Source organism: Serinus canaria, chromosome 5 (genome assembly GCF_022539315.1).
Source record: "Serinus canaria isolate serCan28SL12 chromosome 5, serCan2020, whole genome shotgun sequence".
Taxonomy (NCBI): Eukaryota; Metazoa; Chordata; class Aves; order Passeriformes; family Fringillidae; genus Serinus; species Serinus canaria.
The window spans coordinates 5,578,726-5,598,859 of NC_066319.1; the positions used below are offsets into that span (position 1 = coordinate 5,578,726).

The 20,134-nt window shown below is 46.2% G+C and overlaps 1 protein-coding gene across 6 annotated transcripts in view; it reads left to right on the forward strand.

Annotated features, from left to right (window-relative positions):
* TEAD1 (TEA domain transcription factor 1) overlaps nucleotides 1-20,134 on the forward strand; it is a 160,717-nt gene that overhangs the window by 128,453 nt on the left and 12,130 nt on the right. For all 6 annotated transcript variants that reach the window (XM_050974797.1, XM_050974802.1, XM_050974799.1 and 3 more), the window contains 5 exons: nucleotides 710-844; nucleotides 1,025-1,071; nucleotides 1,507-1,568; nucleotides 3,567-3,691; nucleotides 13,007-13,180. In XM_050974797.1, the coding sequence (XP_050830754.1) occupies nucleotides 710-844; nucleotides 1,025-1,071; nucleotides 1,507-1,568; nucleotides 3,567-3,691; nucleotides 13,007-13,180 (543 nt within the window). The remainder of the gene's footprint in view (nucleotides 1-709; nucleotides 845-1,024; nucleotides 1,072-1,506; nucleotides 1,569-3,566; nucleotides 3,692-13,006; nucleotides 13,181-20,134) is intronic.

Genomic DNA, 20,134 nt, shown 5'->3' on the forward strand with positions numbered 1-20,134 from the left:
GGACTCCGAGTGCTGCTCTAACACAAGTAACTGATAACAGCCCACCTTTTCCTAAACTCCTTCCTGTGTCCTGGAAAAAACCAGGAATTTTATGGCTGGTAGCTTTCTGTGGGAACACTGTAAATCAGTAAAAGGCCACAACTGAAAATTTGAAATGTCATTTACATGTTTGTGACCTAACTTTGGAAATGCTTGTCATAAAGCTGAATCCAAAATGTCTCTAAGCATGAAGAAAACTGTCCCTGTTTGCAAGTCAGCCACAGTTCTGTGTTCTCATTTTGCAGGGCAATACAAAAGGCAGACTTCTCTTAGATGGAAATGAGAGAGCTCAAATCTCAGTGCTCCCTGTCCTCCAGGCAGAGCTGAGCATCAGTTTAGCTGCTGCCCTGTTTAGCCCAGCCTGATTTAAAATCAGAATTTGCCCAGATAAACAACTGGGCAGTACTTTGCTCTTGCCAAGCTTCCTGTGTGTTGGCAGAGCAGACTGTGAGAATTCAGGTCTACCATGCATGTCTGAGAGGAGGTTTTGCCTTGAGGTAGTTGGAGTGTTAGCCTCTGTGCTGTATTTTTTTTTCCCCTGCATGGTTTGCTATTTTTGCATTTTCTGTGTGGCTTTTTAAGTTTTTAGTTACGTGCTTGTAGCTGCAGTTATTTGATGTCACTTGTTGTGCCAAATGTTTTAAGACTCCGTGTAATTGTCATATTAAAGGATCAGACAGCAAAGGACAAAGCACTCCAGCACATGGCAGCAATGTCATCAGCTCAGATAGTCTCAGCTACTGCTATTCACAACAAGCTGGGCCTGCCAGGAATTCCCCGTCCTACATTTCCTGGGGCACCTGGGGTAAGTCCCAAAAAAATCCCTCTATTCCCTAACAACGTTCAGTAGAAAACTAAGATGGAATGAGTGGATCGATGCTTTCACTTGAGTTTGCAAAAGGAACTGTGCTTGTTCAAAAATACCCCAAGTTCTTCCAACCAAGAGAACAACTGTGGGCCTGTTTGTTTGTTTTTCCTCTTTCAGTTTTGGCCGGGCATGATCCAAACGGGGCAGCCTGGATCCTCACAAGAGTAAGTCTGAAAATTCAAATGGATTTCTCTGTGCAGTGTGAAGGGTGGCTTGTGCACTCTGGGAGATCAGCAAAGCAAGAACTTGCAAATTTTTCCAAAATGGAGCTAAGGACAGTTCTAGGGAAAGAAAGAGCCTTTATAGTGATGTGAACTCACTTCCAAAGAGTTATAAGGGATCCCAAACCTCAAAACTGAGGCTGAATACCAGCTGGGCACCCTCCTTTGTGTCCCCATAGTTCAGTGTCCTCTGGGAGTGCCAGCAGTGCCCACCCCTGGGTGTAATTCTCACCCCCTCTATTCCCTCTGTGCTCTGCAAGGAAGAGATGTGTTTGTGGGTAAAGGTCCTCAGCCACCTGTTCTCCTGTACTGTGTGACTCAGATGGAATTCCCTGTGGATGGCACAGTGTGTGATTTTTGTGCCCCTCTTTATTGCAGTGTCAAGCCATTCGTTCAGCAGGCCTATCCTATCCAGCCATCAGTCACAGCTCCCATTTCAGGTAATCCTCCCATTTATCCTCTGCCTTAAAAATAATTGAATTTCGTGCTGAATGTGATTTATTAACTTCTGCCCTGGGCAGAGCCACTACTCAGGATCTCATGTGTCCTCCAGCCAAAGGAAACATCAATCCCAGTGTCCTGTTATTTTTATATATATATATATATATATATATATATATATATATATATATATATATATATAGTGTCCTGTATTGTATCTTGGGGAAAATCATTGTGTTTGGAGTTTTTTTTAGGTAGGAAGCACTAATGCATATGCAAGGAGTTGTGATGTGTGATTTCCAGTCAGCACTCTATTGTAGCAATTATTGTAAAAAATGAGTAATAGGATGAATGTTTCCTTTAGAATAGCTATGTAACAAGAACCTTAATTTATTTTAAACTGAGCCTAAAACCCCTTCCAATATCATATATGTTCAGCCTTAAGTACAAAACTTCTCTATGTGTATCAGGTTGTTTATAACTCATCCCCTCCTGGAGGTCCTGCTTTGCCTGGTACCACTTTGATAAGTACCTCATTTTATTCTGAATTTCATTGCTCAAATTGATCAAGCCCTTCCCATGGCTACTTCCCTGCTACTTTTCCCAGGTTCCTTCCATGCCTGATTTCATCAAAGCTCATTATTTCTTTGCAGATGATTTCTCATGTTATGGCTCCCTTGCCAAATGACCTCAATGCTTCTGACTCTGTGCAGCGAGTTTTTGACTCTCACCCCATTCTTTATGATCTTCTAACTTGCTGCTATTTAATGCTTGGAACTAAAGCTATTTTTCTGCATTCATGAGAATGCCTTTTTCTTGACATCCCTAATTTATAACATTCTTTTCTATTGTCTTTTATCCATCCATGTTTTCTCTCAGAATAGGAACATCAGTATGTCTAAATCAGACAAAACTCGTGCGTGAGTTTTTGCTTCGTTAGAATTCCCGTTCATGTCTAGCCAGTGACTTTTGTGATTCCCTCTTTTTCACAAGCCTCACACCTCCATTGCCTGAATTTGAGGGTTGGGGTCAGGTACCACATTCCCCTTATGGGATATGTTCACACACTGCCTCTGACCTCTCCCTGCTCCTCAGCCTAGTCCAGGATAATCTTTCTTCTCGTACTTTTGGTGCCTTTCCCCTGCCTTTCTTGTGCCCGTGTCTCTCCCAAGATGAGTTTTGCCTGTGAGCTGCTGCCTTTTCCTCTTCCTTTCCAGTTGTCTTTCCTTCTTGTCCAATTTTCTACAATGAGGACCAAGAGAGAGCATTTATTCCTTCTCTTGAGGTGAATTAGAGAGGGTGGTTAACATCCCTTCTCTAGCTAGATCATGTCATTCTCTCTTTATTATCAATTTGAAACATTTCTTTTTTCTTTTTAGGGTATGATTCAGCTCTCTACAGTAATTATTTATTATTAGCTGTATCATAATGATGCCTAAAAGCTCCAAAAGAAGTCAAGACCCAATGTGCAAATACGTAGTAAGAGACAGTCCCTGCCTTGGAAAGCTTGTACTCTAAACAGGAGAGGGGAATTGAGAGTGGCAGCAGAAACAGGCAAAAAGAGGGGTGATTTACCTGTGACATGTGGCACATTAGGAGCCAGAAATGGAGTCAGTTCTCTTGACTCCAAGGCAGTAATGTCTCCTGTGAGCCTTGATGCCAGCTTCCAAGGAAGGGTGCAGCTGTAGGTCCAGGTGAAGACTCTGTAAATCTCTGTAGTCTAATATATAATTTCAACAAAAATTCTACAGCCCCAAGGAAACAAAGTAGTAGTAGTAGTAGTTTTCTTTCTACCATTACCAGATTGCTGGGCTGCCACCTCTTTTTCTACATATTAGCCTGAGTTTTTCCAATTTTAACTCACCCTGAATTAATTACTTGCTAAAATTAATATAAATATCCAAGGGCTCCGTGCATAATTCCCAATTATTTTTAATTGAGAAAATATAAACTGAGGAAGTGTCAGCTTCCTCATGCAGATGTTTCCTCTGTTTCAGGCTTTGAGCCCACATCAGCTCCAGCTCCCTCCGTGCCTGCGTGGCAGGGCCGATCCATCGGTACGACCAAGCTCAGGCTGGTGGAGTTCTCAGCTTTCCTTGAGCAGCAGAGGGATCCTGAATCAGTAAGTATTTATTGCCCTTGTGCCCACTGATCCTCAGCTTTGCTCCTTTACTCCTGAGCTTCAGCTTTTCTCCTTTGCTTCCCACCCTCTGGGCATGCCTTTGGGCATTCCTTGTATGATGGAATACACCCGGTGTCTCTGAGTTCACTGCTGCTCTGTGCACTATTCCTTTCACCCTAGGACTGTGTTTCCCTTTCTTGCCCTCTTTTTCCCCATTTGCAGCAGCCAGAGGCCTCTGTGAAAGCAGGCAGGGTTTGCTCTGGCGCCTGTCTCTCTGCTGACCTAGTTTAGCAGGTGTACCAAATTGCATTGTGTTCTTGGCAAGAATTCAGTGCTTGAACTCAGAGTTAAAGCCTAATCTGTTTCCTAACCAAAACAGAATTAAGGGCTTGCCCAGAAAGTGTGCATTGGATTTTTTTTAAATGAAGTTTTAAATTTTCTTTTAATTTTTAGTCTTGTATATGATACCTGCAGGGGTAGTTTCTGAAGCTGGCTGTAATGTTTCATTACTGCAGTAAGCCTTGAACCTTGACATTAATCACCATATATTTACCAAGAGCTAGGTAGCCTAGCACTGATTCTACTGCATTGCAAATAAATTGAAAGAACTTCTTTCAGCTCGAACCTGAGAATTTTTTTTGAGATAATTTCTGAAAAGCAAATACTGTCCTGAATAGGTGATATGGACAGGCCATTCTTGTTCAGATTCCTGGCAAAAATACAGTAGCCTGGAGAAGAGAGAAGCTATCATTTTCTCTTTATAATGCAGCACTGGAAACCATAGCATTAATGGGCTCTGGCCAGGGGTGTTATCCAAGGAGTGTTTACCCTGCACTGTGGGGACTGGAGACATAGCCCAGCAGCCTTACAACAGAGGAATGCTGCTGGCAGGGACAGATCCCTGTGAAAATACACCATCCCTCAGCTGTCCATGCACCCACCACGTGGCAGGGTGCTGCTCTGCTGAGTGCAGCTTTGCCAGCCCGAGAGAGCTTTGAGCTGCAGCAAAGGTTTGGCAGCAGGTACAGCTCTCTCAGTGCTTACCTGACTGTCAGGCATTCCTGGTTTCCCTGGAATCCCTTTGCCTTCCCATGGTCTCATGGCAGTCCTGCCTCTGGTGGGCTTCACCTCAGAGTCCCCCAGGGCACTCTGGAGCACCTCCTCCAGCCCCAGCCCTGAGTCCCTCTGGGCAGCACTTTGGATTTCTGCTGCCTGGGTACAACATCCAGGTGTGCCCAGCAGTCACCCTTATCCATGCACAGATTCCCCAGCCCTTGCTGACCCCATGGAACGTGTCCTGCTGATTTATGGGCTCTGCCCTATATCAGGATGTGTGTGTGCTCTGGGTTATTGGGAAAACAGGATGTGGCTGTGAGATGCTCAGCCTTGCTGTCTGGGTGTGAATGAAATCTTACTTTTGTGCAGTCTCATTGGCTGCTTTGCCACCTGATTATCCCTTTCCCAGAGGTTTTCGTAACATAAATCTATATACAAAACCCCTGGGCTGATGAGTGGGATGCCTCTGTATCTGGGTTTTTATGTAAAAGGGAGCAAGCAGGGGCTGGGCAGCTGAGAGTGGCATTGCAGGGAGAGAGTGGAGGTGTGAATAGAAGCATGGTTACCCAGGATGGCTCCACAAGTACTGTAAAGCCTTCTTTGGAGCAAACTAATATTATTTGAAATGCCTGAGGGTGCAGAGGCCCACTGGGTCTTGTCCCAGCTTGCAAGAAGACTGCTGAGAAACCCACCTTTCAAAAATGCATTTATGCAGGAGGGTTTACAGGACAAGCAAGAGCATCAAACTACCCAGACCTGTTTTAAAAAAAAGCAGTTACTTGTGCACTGTAACACTGCAAAAATGAGACTCCAGGAAAAGTCAGTTCCCAATTTAGTTCATTCCTGCATCCAGGTGGGGCAGTGCTCTGCACAGGGACAGCCTGCAGCATCCAGGCAGGTGCCATGGGCACCCAAAGGAGGAGCCCCGTGGCACTGAGTGAGCACCACTGCCTGGGAAGGGGGAGTCAGGAGCAGGAGAAGGGTTGCTTACATTGAATTTAGTGAATTTGGTTATTTGGCATTGAAAAAGCCCCCAGGGCAGTGTGGCCAGCTCCCAGGGCAAAGGGAGAAGGGTGTTTGCTGGAGAGGCTCTGGCAGAGGCACAGGTGTGCAGGGGCAGCTCTGTCTCCAGTGCTCAGACCTCTCCAACAAGCACCAAGAGCTCTCCCTGGAGGGGAGGGCAAAGCCCCAGCCTCCTGTAGTGCCACTGCAGAAATGGGAATTCTGCCTGCAGCTTTGCACACCTTTCTTTGTGGGGATGTTTTACTGCAGGTACAGCTTGCACAGCAGAGGAAAAATGGGGTTTGTTACTTTTCACATGGAACCAGAGAGGCAGGTGACCTGAGTGTGTTCCCACAATGTGTCATGAAGTCCTGGAGGCACATGCTGTGATTGCAGCATCTCCTTTGTGCCTCTGCTGACCTCAGAAATGAATGGATCTGTGTGCTGCTGCAGGAGACATGTGTAGGGGTTCTCGTCTACCCTCTGAAAAAGGACACTTACAGATTCATTACATTGCTGACTTCACAGAGAATTACATAAATTAGTACCTTCATCCAATGTGCTTCCAACATTTCATTAAAAAAAGTGACCCTCCCTCTCCCTCTCCCTCTCCCTCTCCCTCTCCCTCTCCCTCTCCCTCTCCCTCTCCCTCTCCCTCTCCCTCTCCCTCTCCCTCTCCCTCTCCCTCTCCCTCTCCCTCTCCCTCTCCCTCTCCCTCTCTCTCCCAACACAAAACCAGGCCAGGAAGCCTCACAGTACCAGAGGCAAGGAGACCAATTCCACCTCAAACTGCAGCCTGGAAGTTTATTGAAAACTCTGTATTTGGGGACAGGACTTGATCCTGGCAGACCCCTTGCAGTCCCTATTCCCATCCAGAATGAGAAATTTAGGTTTGTCAGCTCTGGTGACTCCCACAGCCTGCAGGGGGGCTGTGCATGGGCACAAAGGTCCAACCACAGGGAATGATTCCTGGTAGGAGTGGGGTCTGCACCATCTCTGTGGCCCTTCCAATGGCAAAGGGTGTTTAAAAGCTTTTTGAAAAGCTCAGTGCCAGGCAGTTTAAGAGGTTAGTTTGGATTGGGCAGTCTGGAGCGCTGGAAATCAGCTGCATAGAGTCCTCTCACTTGTGAACAGCTGCTGATCTTTTTCCTTGTTTAGACACAAACTTGTTCCGTTTACAAAAGAGAAAAATATAGAAAGGAAACAAGAAGCAATCCTCAGTGTAACTCTGCATGGCAGAAGACAGTCTGGGGAACACAAGATGGCACAGTTGCAAAATACTGGCACATTGACTGCAGCTGAGGATGGGTAAAATTGCTCCACCTTTTACATGGAAATCAATTCAGTTTGCAAATGTCAAGCTGTATTTTCTCTTTGTGGCATTTTGTGCTTAAGTACAATTCCTAAATGGTGCAGAGAAGTTTCCCTTGCAGGTCCAAGCAGCAGCATTCCAGTTACCTTTGATTATTCCCTGCCCTGTATAACTCTGTTCTCAGCAGATGGAGCAGTTTTTGTGCCCATCTGTTGCTTCCAAGACAGGTTTTCCTTAATGGGAGCTTGCCATTTTCATTGTAGTGGTTCTGTGAAAGTTCAGGACAAATGCTTAAACCAAGCAATCCCATGTTCCCCAACAAATATCAACTGAGCATGCAAGCAGGATCTGAGCAATTGACTGCTACAAAAGTAGATATAAAATTCAAAGACTATAACTGAAATGAAAATAATTCAAAATCTTTATATATATATATACACACATATACACACATACTCAAGCTTGATTTTCAATCAGAGAAAAAAAACTCTGTCACCACCCAGCAAAAAAAGCCCTTTCTTCTTTTTTGAGGCTTCTTGCTCTTGCTGTCACATTTATTTAAATTGTGAGCACTTTATACAGCTTTACATCAAAAATACCTATATAGGGCTATAAAGAACATGGCTGATGGACATTTTCAGTATTAGTCCACCCATCCAAACTGTCAGATTGTGTTAGGTCCAAATTTCAAAATGTATTTTAAAAAGTGGTGAAGAAATAAAACATTCTTTATGTTTTAATTCAGGTTTTATTGTTGTTGTAAAAAGACTTTGTGAGCCCGGGGAGAATTGTGCCTGAGAACCAGAAAGGGAAAGCAATTGCTCAAGGGCCATAAAAACAGCCTGCCATCATTAGCCAAATGCAGTAAAATTCACCAAAGTTAATCAAACCACCTAAGTGATGAAAAATAAATGAGATCTTTTCAAAAGAAGCCCTCCATCCTTGAACAATATCCATTGTTGCAAGGACTGTTTATCCTTTCTGTACTCCCTGTAAACAGTATAAAAAGCAGTCCAGCATTTCACTCACAAGGAAGTCCTTGCTTTAGTGTCTTTGTGATGAGAAAGGACAAGAAAAAAAACTCACATTAGGATGAATGTCTCAGGGCTGCAGACTCAGGATTTGAGGTCATTTTAATCTGGAATCAGAAAAAGTTTTGCTACACACAAGGCTCATTTATTTGCCGTGCTGGAGAGCTGCTCCTTGGCCATGGATGCACATGTTCCTGTCTGTGAAATGTTCATTTTTGAGTCTCCATGGTTAGAAGTCCCAAGAAAGCACTTTGAAGAGGTCCAGTGCTGACACAGGCTCCAGCTGTGAAGCTGTGGCATGGCAGCAGCCTTCCCCTCCTGCAGGGTTCCTGGGGCAGCCCGTGGATGCCTGATGGAGTGCCAGGCCAGCTTCCCAGCCCAGCTGTGGCAGGACATGGACTTCCCAGGGAGGGTCCTGGGGCCAGAACAGTCAGGTGTGTTGGGGGCCCAGCAGCATTTATCCCCCAAAGCCAGCCCACAGCTGGAGAGTCTGCTGGGACCTGGCTGTGCTCTCACGGCTGCCTTCATGGGCCTCTCTTCCTTTCCTCAAATCCGCTGCCAGGGGAGCCTCCCAGCAAAACTGGAGGTGCAGGGGACACGTGGGTTGGGTTGGCACTGGAGTGGGGTGGGCTGAGGCTGAGAATTCCCTGCTCTGCCTGCCCCCAGCAGCTGTCCTGGCTCACCCCAAGGGCTGTGCCTCTGCCCTGCATCTCCCCAGCTCGTCCTACAGCTCCCCCCACCCCTGCACCCAGCCCAAATCTGCTGCAGAGCCAGGCTCTCAGGAGTTGGGAAACATCCCCTGCTCTGCTCTGCAGAGAGCAGATAATGACAGGCTCACGTGTCCATTTGTTCCTCAGCTGCATTCAGTGGAGATGTAGATGGCCCTTCTTTGATAAGCAACTATTCAGTAGTTTGTTTTCTTCTGCTGTTGAAATGCGTGGCCCCGTGCCCTGCTCGCTGTGCACTGTCTAACCTCCCTTCCAAATGGAATTAATAATTCCCTGCATTTGCATTTCACAGATGTGCTAGTGCAGTCTTTTTGGATGAAGGGGCATTATTACTCACAATTGACAAACCAAGAAGTTCAGGTGCAAAAGAATGAATGGGCCACTGATTTTGAGGGTCCCCTTTGATTTGACATGAGCTTGATTTTGCAGAATACTCAACATTATTGAGAGCTTCCTATAGTCAGGCATAATTTTCCCATCTGAGCACTCACACAGCATTTCTGGAACTGGGACTGCAGGGTCTTAAACCAGGCAGGCCAGAACGGAAAGATGCATCTTCACTGTTGCAGAAAAGCTGATGGGAACGTTGTGTGAGCACCTTGCCCAACCAGCCAGTCCCAGTTTCACACTGGACTGCTGTGGCAGTAGCTGGGAAGTGCCGGGCAGCATTGAGGTATCAGGGAACTGCCTTCCCTCATCACCTGCCTCTCCACTTCTGCAACCAAAAAGTCACCCAAAACCCCCTTTTACTTCACATTTCTGAATCAATTGCTGAGCAGATCCAGGCAGGGGTCTGAATGCAGGGAGGTCCATGAAAAACCAGGTTGCCCATGCAGCTGTATGGTAGCATACATCCCAGAAAGTTCAGCTAATATTTCACAGGAATGTGTTAAAAACCTTAACAACAGGACTTGGTACAGACTCCAGTTATGGCATTAAAATGTCATGTTTATAACTCCCCATCTGCTTCAGTGGAGGACAACAGCAGCAGGAATTAAATATTCAGTTACTAGTGTTTTGGTAGAAATAAGAAAACTTGTTGGCAGACCGAGTGATTTTCTTACATCAGCAGGAAATTAAAGAGTTTCAGATTTATGAGATACGGCGAGGCAGCAGAGCTGAGGCTGGGCAGGGTTTGGTTTAGAGCTGCACTCAGACTGCTGATACACCAGTGCCTGGCTTCCAGGCAGCCCACCCCTCCTGGCTCCCGTTCCCCCCAGAAGCACAGTCACTGCTGGGGCAGGTGTGCCAGTGGGATTTGGGAGGGTGAAATCACACTGTGCCCCTGGGTGCAGCAGGAGGGTCCAGCACCCTTGCACTCGCGGTGCTGTGCCCAGGAACAAGGTCATTCCCACAGAAACAGCTGCCACTTGCCTTCCACCTTGCTTAGCATCTCCATCACCCTGTGGGTGGGGAGACATTCACCCCCCCATGTGCTGCTCTGGATGCTTGTGCCAGAACATAAGGGCAGAACTGGTGAGGAGCTTTTGCAAATGCACGTGCTGGCTGATAAAGCAGATGTAGGTGGTTTGTCTTTGTTCTGCACCAGCTTCAGTGCTTGCATCCCCTGCCATTGGCAATTTGTCTTGGTTCTTTTAAATTCCTCAGTGGATTATAATTTTTCTCGTGGTATTATTTGACAACAGTCATATTTCATGGCTTTACAGCATTCTTTGGATAGTTAGAATTTTTCTAAGGGAAGGAGCTCAGCTTTAAAAGGCGGCCATCTCCAGGGCATGTCGTGTAATGCAGACACAGGAGACAGAGCTGGAAATGTTCTTCCTGTTCTTGTGTACTTCGAGAACACAGGATTTGACTTGTGATGGTTCATGGCATCTAAAGCACATTATTGCCCCTATGCCAGATGCAAATCCTTTAAATGCTTCAGCGTCAGTGAATTCCTCAGCAACTAATGTACTTCAATGACTCTGGAATACTCAGTCTAAACCAACAGTGAATTCTCAGTATAACGGGGATGTTTTTAAGCTTTTCAGACACTAATGAGCTCAAAAAATATAGGCAGAAAACTTTGCTCCTTTGCCTTTATCCATGTATCAGTTGCTGTCGTGGGGTGTGTTTGTCTAGAAGCGACAGGGATCATTTCAGTTTCCATTTACCCTGCTCCAGCACTGCATTATCATTTGTTAGTTTGCAGAAATATGCCATGTCTAATTAGCTCAGTAATGATTGTACTTAGCATAGGAATTGCAGCAACATAAGGAGAAAATAATCACACATTGCAATATCAAAATAAACATTTCTGTCCTAAGAATGTTGTCAGGTGATGTCATACCATCTGTCCTACTGTACCCGCTCAGAAATTTTGCTGCAGCAGCATCTGGTGCTTTGGCGAGCTCTGCAGACAACTGTGACAGCTTTGCAGCTGCCTCCAACTCTGCTTTTATATTTAAAGAGTATTAAGACTTCATGCTCCATGCCCCTATAAATGTGTTTGCTTTTACGGAAGTTTGGATCCTGAGCAATTTCTATATTTGCCTGGCTTGCAGAATAAGGCACAGCGTGTGAACTGTCTTGGGAGTTTGCAGGGGCCAAACTGTAAATGCAGCTCTCCCTTCCCCCTTCCCTCCCCAGCCATCTTCGGGCTGGGAGAGAGACACCCTTTTGGGGAGGAGGACAATTTACAGGAGAACCTGAGCCCTCGATTCTGTTTCCATAAAAATGTGGTTCTTTATACAACCTGGAACAACTCCAGTGGAGAAGACTGAGAGGAAACAATCCCCAATTTTTTTTTGCTTGTGGAAATGCCTTAATGAGATGTTATGTTTTCCTTTTTCCTTCCACAAAATTTAGAAAGAAATACAACCCTGCAAAAAAACCACAGGCTGTATCTCGTTTTTGGCCCCATACCCAGATGAGTGTTCTCTGGTTCTAAATTCAGATTTCACCATGCTAGATGATTTTTTAATAGATTTCAATTTCATTTCCTAAGTGCAGAAATCCAGCCAGTCCATTTCCTTTTCCCTAGAGTTTTGGACATCTGCTAGGGAAGACTTTGCTCACACCGAAGGAAGGCTCTGAGTGGTTGCCCAATTCATTTAGATTTGTCACTTCAATTTGTTCATTCAGCAGGTACATTGTAAACAAAATAGCTTAAATGAGGTTTGCTTTGGGGTTTTAAATATTTTATTTGTGCCTAGCTTTTGGGAATTGCCCCTTATGTACAGCATCTGTTCAATGTGACAGGGCTCTCTAGTGTTCATTGACTGCATATCAGCTTTCCCTTAACTGAGTTAGCAAAATGTTTTGTGATCTGCGTGGGGAAAGCGCCCAGTGTTTAATCCTGCCACTCTGGAGCTCCTTCACTCTGCTCTCGTGACCCTGGGGGGTGCTGACTGACTGCTGGAGGCTCTTTCCAGTTTCTTTCCTGCTGTTCATCCTCCCAGTTTTGTTTCGGGTGCTGAAAGGTTCCTTTGGAGGAATGGCAGCCCTAAAAGATCATGTTGGACTCCTTTGGGGTGGACTTTACTGGGCCAAGGATTTCTCCCAGGCAGGAGAGGCACTGCCAAGGTGATTGCTGTGATAATAATGAGGTGTGATGGGATGAAGCTAAGAAATAGGAAATTGAGGCTGAGTGTGTTTTGGCAGGGATGGTCATCTACAGAGCTGGCTCCCAAGGGAAGGGGGGAAAGGTGGGCTCTTTAATATTACATGGGTCGAGATACAGGAGGACAATGTCTGTAGGAGCAGCAGTGCAGAGGAACTGGCCTTCTTGTCATCCTGCAGTCAAAAGGGAATGCCCTCCATCTCTTTTAGTTGAGATGTGCTGCAGATAAAAATGTGCAGGAGTGGGCTCTCTGGCACGAGCAGAAATTCAGGCTCTGAGGACACAGGACATTAAAACTCACTGTTTAAAGGAGTAAAGATGGGTTTTGCTCCTGAGCACATTCATCTTTCTATGCTCACTGAAGGGCTCCTTATCACCGTGCTGCCACTGGGCCTGCAGTGTCCATTACCCCCTTGCAGAGGCCCATGCTCTGGGGTTTGCAGTGAGGACACAGGTTTTTATTTTGATGTTGGCCCTTGTTCACAAGGGTCAGTGCCACAAGCAGTGAGGCTGTCCCACAGTGCAGGAGATCCCAGTCCCAGGAGCGACGTGCCAGGCATTGTGTCCATCAGAGCACAACCCTCTGCTGCTCCCCCTGATGTCCCTGTTTCTCCCTTGCAGTACAACAAACACCTCTTCGTGCACATCGGACACGCCAACCACTCTTACAGCGACCCCTTGCTGGAGTCGGTGGACATCCGCCAGATTTATGACAAATTCCCCGAGAAGAAGGGCGGCCTGAAGGAGCTCTTTGGGAAGGGGCCTCAGAACGCTTTCTTCCTCGTCAAGTTCTGGGTGAGTAAGGCGTGCTGGGGAGGACTCTGCTGCCCAGCAGGGCTGGGGGAGCTCTTCCCCCTGTGGAAGTTGCCTCTGTTACCGTGCAGGGGTGCAGAGCTGTTTGCCCTTCAGCTGGCACAGAGCTGGCACCGGGGCAGGTGTGCCCCAGCTCTGCCTGGCTCTGCACTGCTGGGCAGCTGCCAGCAGGTCTCCAGAGCCCCGTTTGGAGATGGGGAACTGCCATCTAGTGGTCCAGGAGAAGCAGGAAGGCAGGGATGGAGCCTGCTTTGGCTATTTCCGAAGGGCAGCTGCTGCCAGGTGCAAGGGGTGTGAGGATCAGTCCTGCCATCAGCCCATGCTCCTGCAGGGAGGACCAGGCAGGGGGGGAGCTGGGACAGCTGTGAGCCTGGGGGGCTCACAGGGCACATCTGCTTTCTCCTTGCCTTCTTGTTACCCAGCCACAGGATTCTGCTCCATAACTTATCATATTCAGAGCAAGGGTGAAAAATAACTGGAGTGGAGGGCTGGGAGGCTGCATATTGATCTAGTCGTGATGAATTTCATTGATAAGCCAGGTTTTTCTTATTGTATTTGCAAAATATCGTGTTGGCGACATAATCATAAAATAATAAAATAATTTCAGTTGGAAAAGGTCTCTAAGATCATTGAGTTCAACCGTCAGCCAAGTCTACCACTAAACTACTAAAAGGTTCATCCAAAAGGATCAGCAAATCTGCAGGCTGAGCCTCATGCTTATACTAAAGCTTTTTATACTCACTAATTTGTTGGGGTATTTTTTGTGGTATACTCCTTTTCATAGCAGCAGTTAGCATCTCAGCATTTAATATTTTCCTTTTAAAACTTCACTAGAAGTGGCATATTCAGGGTTTAATTGCAGGGTGGACAGGTTGAGGCTGAAACCAGAAGAGGTTGATCTGGAACCACTGCTTATGATCAGAGTTTATCTATGGGATTTGAAATACTCTACACCTTATAAAATCCCCCAGACTTCATATCTTTCCAAGAGCTTCTGAGGCACCAGATTTAGGAGTGGAAACTGGAATGAGGGAAACTCTTTTTTTTCTCAAATCTGGATGCAGAAGGACTAAGCCGCTGAGCAGAAGCTTTGTTGGACTGCAGAAGAAACCCATTGAGAAATTCACAGGGTTTAATCCTGGGCCTGTGAGCTGTAGACCAAGTGTTTGAGGGCTGGCTGAGCAAAGAGGCCAGAAAGAGCAGGCAGCAGAGCAGTGGGAGCTGAAACACAGTGGGTACCAGTGGCCTGGAGCAGGCAGGTGAGAATGCAGGGTCAACAAGAGGGAGGCAGTGGGAAGAGGGAGCATTTGGGATAAGGAAACACAGGGATGAAGTACAGCAAAGAAGGTTTCTGGGAGGTGAGAGAAGGACAAACATAACAGCAGGAGAAATCTGGCTGCAGTGCAGCAGAGCTTGGAGTTAAGGGTCTGTGACCACTAAATACATTTCCTTGTGAAATTTGGCTTGAGCTGAGGCCATCATCTCACCAATCCACTCTGAGTAATAGATATTTGCAGAGCACACTGGCAAAAATGAGTGTCCCTTCACATGCCTGTTCTCATTTCCCACAGAGGATGATAATCCTCAGACTTTGTACTAGACGTGGATGCAGCAGAGATTTATGATATGGTAATTGAGGTATTGTATGTTCTGCTTTTTCTCCATGTGGAAATTGATTTTCAAGCATACTGAATGCTCAAAGGCATACCTAAAGCCATTAGAGACCTTCTTTGGATCCTTGAGGTCTGTGGTGCTCTCCTGACTTTGAAAATCCAAGAGCCAGCCTTCTCTGCTTTGTCTCCTACCAGCAGTGCTCACCTTTAACACTCCTGTCCCAGTCCCACATCTGTGCACATCTGTGGGGCTGACACCACCCCTTCACCTCATGTGCTCACTGGCAAATCAGCCTCATGGCTGCTGTCAGGTCTCAAGGTGATGCCATGAAGACACCTCTGTGAAATGCATAATTCTGTGTTCAGCACAGGTCCTGGCTGGTTCAGGAACAGCACAGTGAGCAGCAGAGACAAAGACACCTTGTGCAGATGTTCAGAGTGTGCAGTTGTGTGGCTAAAGCCTGTGACATGATACAGCTCAGCAGCCAGGGTGTGCAGGCAGCCTCAATCCAACATTGCCTCACCTCACCGTGCCTTCCAACACAATGGCCTTTTAACACAATTTTGTGCTGTATTAACCTAGAGATTCAAAAACATACAGTGCTAACATCCTTCTCAGTTATACGTTAAAAATGTGGTGAGAACACTTTCCTGAGCCATGATCTTAAAATAAACCAGTGGATTTTCTCTCTCATCAAGTGAGTGAGGCAGAGAGAAGGGGCCTGGGGTAGGGTTTGAGTGTTGCAAGAGTCACAAGGGATGCTCTTCTAGGAAAAACTTCACACCAGTCCTAAACATATGCAGGAACATGTACAGGAAAACCAGAAGGTAGCTTGTCATGAGAATTAGATCCTGAATTGTCAGCTCACTGTCCTTAATTTCTTTCACCCCAATAGGGCATTTCTTCAGAAAAAAGAAGGATGCCATTCCCTTTTCTGTGGGGAGTGTTAAAAAACTGTTTTAAACAGTCATAATATCACCAGGAAAAAGCTGGCACAGGTTGCTGTCAGTGTTTTTGACCCTATAAGTAACCTCAGCTTTATTCATATGGAAAGAGATTCATTTTGGCTGAATTAAGTATCTGGTTCTGAATAAGAATCTGCTCTCTCATCATCTGCTACCTCCTCCTACTCTGTAAGTTCACCTCCTCCCTGCTTCTGTTCATGATGTGTGCTTATTGCTTAGTCCCAATACTCTGCCTCCCCATTTATTTCCCATCTCCCATCCTTTGTGGTGTCTTCCTCCTTCATTACACGTAGCCATCAATCATTTGCTGTAAGCTGCTGCTGCATCCCAGGGGATTGTGGCAGCCCTTGTTCTGGTGGGCAAAAGAGGAAAGTGAGTTTTGGTTGGGCAAATAATTACAGGTGTGAAAGCACTCTGGGGAGAATCAGTGAAGAAAAGGCAAGGTCTGAGTGAAAGAAGTCAAGGCAAACCAGAGAAGGGAAGCTGGAGAGTGTCATGATGTGAGAAGGCTGAAAGTGGAGGTGAGGATTTGGTGCCGGAAGGAATGGTGACCCTGCAAATGGATTTAGGGGAAGTCAGCATGCCACTGGAGGCAGCACAAAGGGTGTTTTCTTTGGACATTAATCGTGCTGTGGAATGGGAAAATGGGAAACAGGAAGACCACAGATGAGTACTTGTGCTGAGGATGACTAAGGCAGAAAGCAGCTGAGCTCTGGTAGCTGGAAAGAATACTCCTCTGGCTCTTTCCCCTGCAGTTCTGCTTCAGGCTGCTCACCAGCACAGCTTTCCTTGTCCTCCTGATTTCAGCAATAAGGTCTGACTAAAAAAAAAGTGGGAGGGAAAGGTCTGAGATCTTGCAAGAAGACATCTGCCAGTTGTGGGGTTGACTTAGCAAGGCGGCACCGGGATGGAGTACAAAGCAAAGTTTGCTTTGCTTTGAGAGCTTTATTGGTTTATGCAGATTGTATCTCATGGGAAACACAACCTGGTTGTGTTTACAATTCCCTGATGCTGGGAATGGATGAGCTGCTGGCCCTGGTCCTGGTGACACATCTGGATGTCACACCTTTGGGCCTCTTCCTACCAAGAAGTGCAGGAGGTACAAAAGGAAGAGACTCCTCCTCCCACACCACCTCAGACCAGCAGCCTCACGCCCTGCAATGCAATGCCTGGTCCTTGTCTTGCACCTGGAATGCAATGACTGCTCCTCTGCTTTATCCCAGAGAGCCACTGGGAGCCACAGGGCTCAGGGGAATTGCCACAGAGCCAGACTTTTGCACTAACAGAGGGAGCTTCACTTGGCATGTTGTAGATAAGGAGCAGCGTCCTGACGGTGTGGCACGGGGAGTTTGTGTGACAGGGGTATGAGACTGGAGATTACTGGGTTATAGAACACAAAACAAAGGTTGCTGAACAAGTGTAAAAGCTGTCCTAGAACACTGATGCAGAATTCAGAGAAGGCTGAAGAGTATCTGTGGAGGAAACCTTTCCCTGGCTGCAGGTTAATTGCACAATCCTGCTTCTCTCACCTTCTGGGACTAAGCCCAACCTGTGCAAAACAAGCAGGAATGATTTGTGCCATCTAACCTTAATCTGGGCATGGTCAGTGTTCCTGGTGGTTAGTTTGTATTTAAACTGCTTTTGTGACTCGGGAATAGCCCCAAAGCTTTCTGCTCTTTGAAGTTGCAGTTAGCCTGTCTCAAAGCTAAGTCAACACAGGGTGCCTGTGCTGGTTTCTTTTATTGCTTCTATCCATGGTCATGTCTAGTGCTGGCCCCACTGATTGCTGACTCCTATTCCTGAATTCTCTAATTCTAAGCAATACACTTAGGCCTCCTGGACTAAGTTCTGCTGCTGTAACTTTGTTATTTCCTCTCTCAGGTTTTGCCTCAACCCCAAGTGCAAATTTTGAGGCAAATTTTGCATGACTTTTGCATGTAACCTACAGCACTGCTCCTGCCTCCACTGGGCTCCTCGATGCTGGTGTAAGCACACCTTGCAGTAACATGCTGGGATTTTGTCTCTCACACTGCCAAGTGCTCTGGGCCAGCCTGAACTCTGATTTCTGCAGGTACAGGGACAGGTTGGGGAACCAAATATGTCTGAAAGGAGGATGGTTGTTCTCCCATTGGTGACACAGGGAAAAAACAGCTGATATAAATTAATGTTGGCCTTCTATGGCTCTGATCCACTGACCTAATTTTGTGTTTGCAGTAGCTTGAACTATTCTTCTAACTGAGGAAAGCTTAGCCAGAGCTCACTGCAACTCTGGAACCAAGACCCAAACTCATCTGAAGATGCGTGGATGATATTAATTGATGTTTAAAATGAATGCCTCTATTTGCAGGAATCTGCAATGCAAACTAGGAGTTTTCGAAAGTAATGCATATTATAATTAGGGCAAGCTTTTAAAGATGCTTTGAAGTCCTAAACATTTTTGAAATTCAAATGTGGGATGGAAATAAAGGAATCTACACAATAAAGGGGCATTAAATTATGTCTCCCAAAATTTCACTGTTTTATAGATGTAAATATATGCCATAATTAGTGGTAAGTAACATGAGGAGGATAGTTAAGTTTATTCCTATTCTTATTCAAAACAGCTGTGGCATGAAAAATAATGCTCCTTCTCTTTGTGATACACTGGAACAAACAATTTACCCATGTAATCAGTGCTCAGAAATGGCTTGTGCCTGTGGTCTCCTCCCACCCCCTCCTGAATTTATCCCCATGTGCCTCCAGCCTCTTAAAAGGTGCAGAGATTCTTTGTGCCCTTCATCCACACACACAATTGTGGCTACTGCCTTTCTTTCTTTTCTTTCTTTCTTCTCTTTCTTCTTTCTTCTTTCTTTCTTTCTCTTCTCTTTCTTCTTTCTTTCCTTTCTTTCTTTCTATTCTTTCTTTTCTTATCTTTCTTTCTTTCTTTCTTTCTTTCTTTCTTTCTTTCTTTCTTTCTTTCTGGTCTCTTTCTTTCTTTCTTTCATCGGGGGGGCTATCTTGACTTCATCAAATTGATCTTTCTTTCTGTCATTTCTACTTCTTTGCTGTAGATCTGTTCTTTCTTTCTTTCTTCTGCTTTCTCTTCTTTCTTGTGCTTTCTGTTCGTTTATCTTGTGCGATCATTTCGTCGTGTCTTTCTTTGGCTCTCTTGGGTCTTGCTTTGGCTTGTCTCTCTCTTTCTCTCTCTGTTCTCTCTTTCTTTCTCTCTTTCTTCTCTTTCTTTCTGTCTCTCTCCTTTCGTCTCGCTTGCTTTCTCTCTTTCTCTCTCGTCTCTCTTTCTTCTCTCTCTCTTCTTTCTCTCTGTTCTCTTTCTCTCTCTCTTTCTCTCTCTCTTTCTCTCTTTCTCTCTCTCTCTCTCTTTTCTTTCTTTCTCTCTCTCTCTCTCTTTCTCTCTTTCTCTCTCTCTTTCTCTCTCTCTTTTCTTTCTTTCTCTCTCTCTTTCTCTCTCTCTTTCTTTCTCTCTCTCTTTCATTTATATTGCAGAATCCAGAATCTTGGAGTTCCCTCCCCACACACACACACAGCGTGACTGCCAGACAATCTGCAGCTCACAACTGGGGCCTGTAACAAGAACAGCTCCAAGGCCAGCATGCAAATGTGTGCAAAGCAGATGAGCTATGGAGGAAAGCAGCCATGCCCTGGCCTTTCCCCAGGGCATCCCCTGGCACAGAGGAGGACCCTGAGCAGGCAGGTGCTGGGTGCCCAGCGGAAGGGCAGGGTGCCGGGGCTGTCCGTCCCAAACCCAACCATGTGGCAGCCCTGGACACCATTCCTGAGCTGCACTGCAGCGTGCCAAGGCCCAGATGCTCCCTTTGGAAAAAATTGCTTCACAGTTTGGAATCCCTGCTCCTTGGTGGAGCTGTGGAGGGGAGGAGGGGAGGCAGGGTGCTGAGTGACCCACCTGCCCGCGGCCGCTCGGAGCAGCTGCTCAGCCCTAGGTGCTGCTAGTGAGTGACCTCATTCCTGATTTCTGTGCCTGCTGGGAGCTGTGAGTGCCTCTGCAAACTGCCCTGGCCCTCCCCAGCTCCCACTGTTTCCAGTAGGGGCTGTTCTCCTTCTGCTCAGCAGGATGGGTTTGGGCTCTTCTCAGCAATTTTTGCTGGAGTTGCTTTTTTGTTAGCCAAAGCTGTTATTATTCCACAAGCACTCTACCCTCTGCCCTGCCTGTAGCACAGAGCCCGAGAGCTCTGGGGAAAGGAATGGGGTTTTTAATTTATTTTAAATTTATTGTTACTCTTTATTTTGGTTGCAGCCATCTCTCTTTAGGTGCAAGCTCCAGCACACTGGCAGAGACTTCTCCATTCAGTGTGTTGAACACTTGGTGCTCTTAGTATGCAATATTTCCAGTGCTACCCAT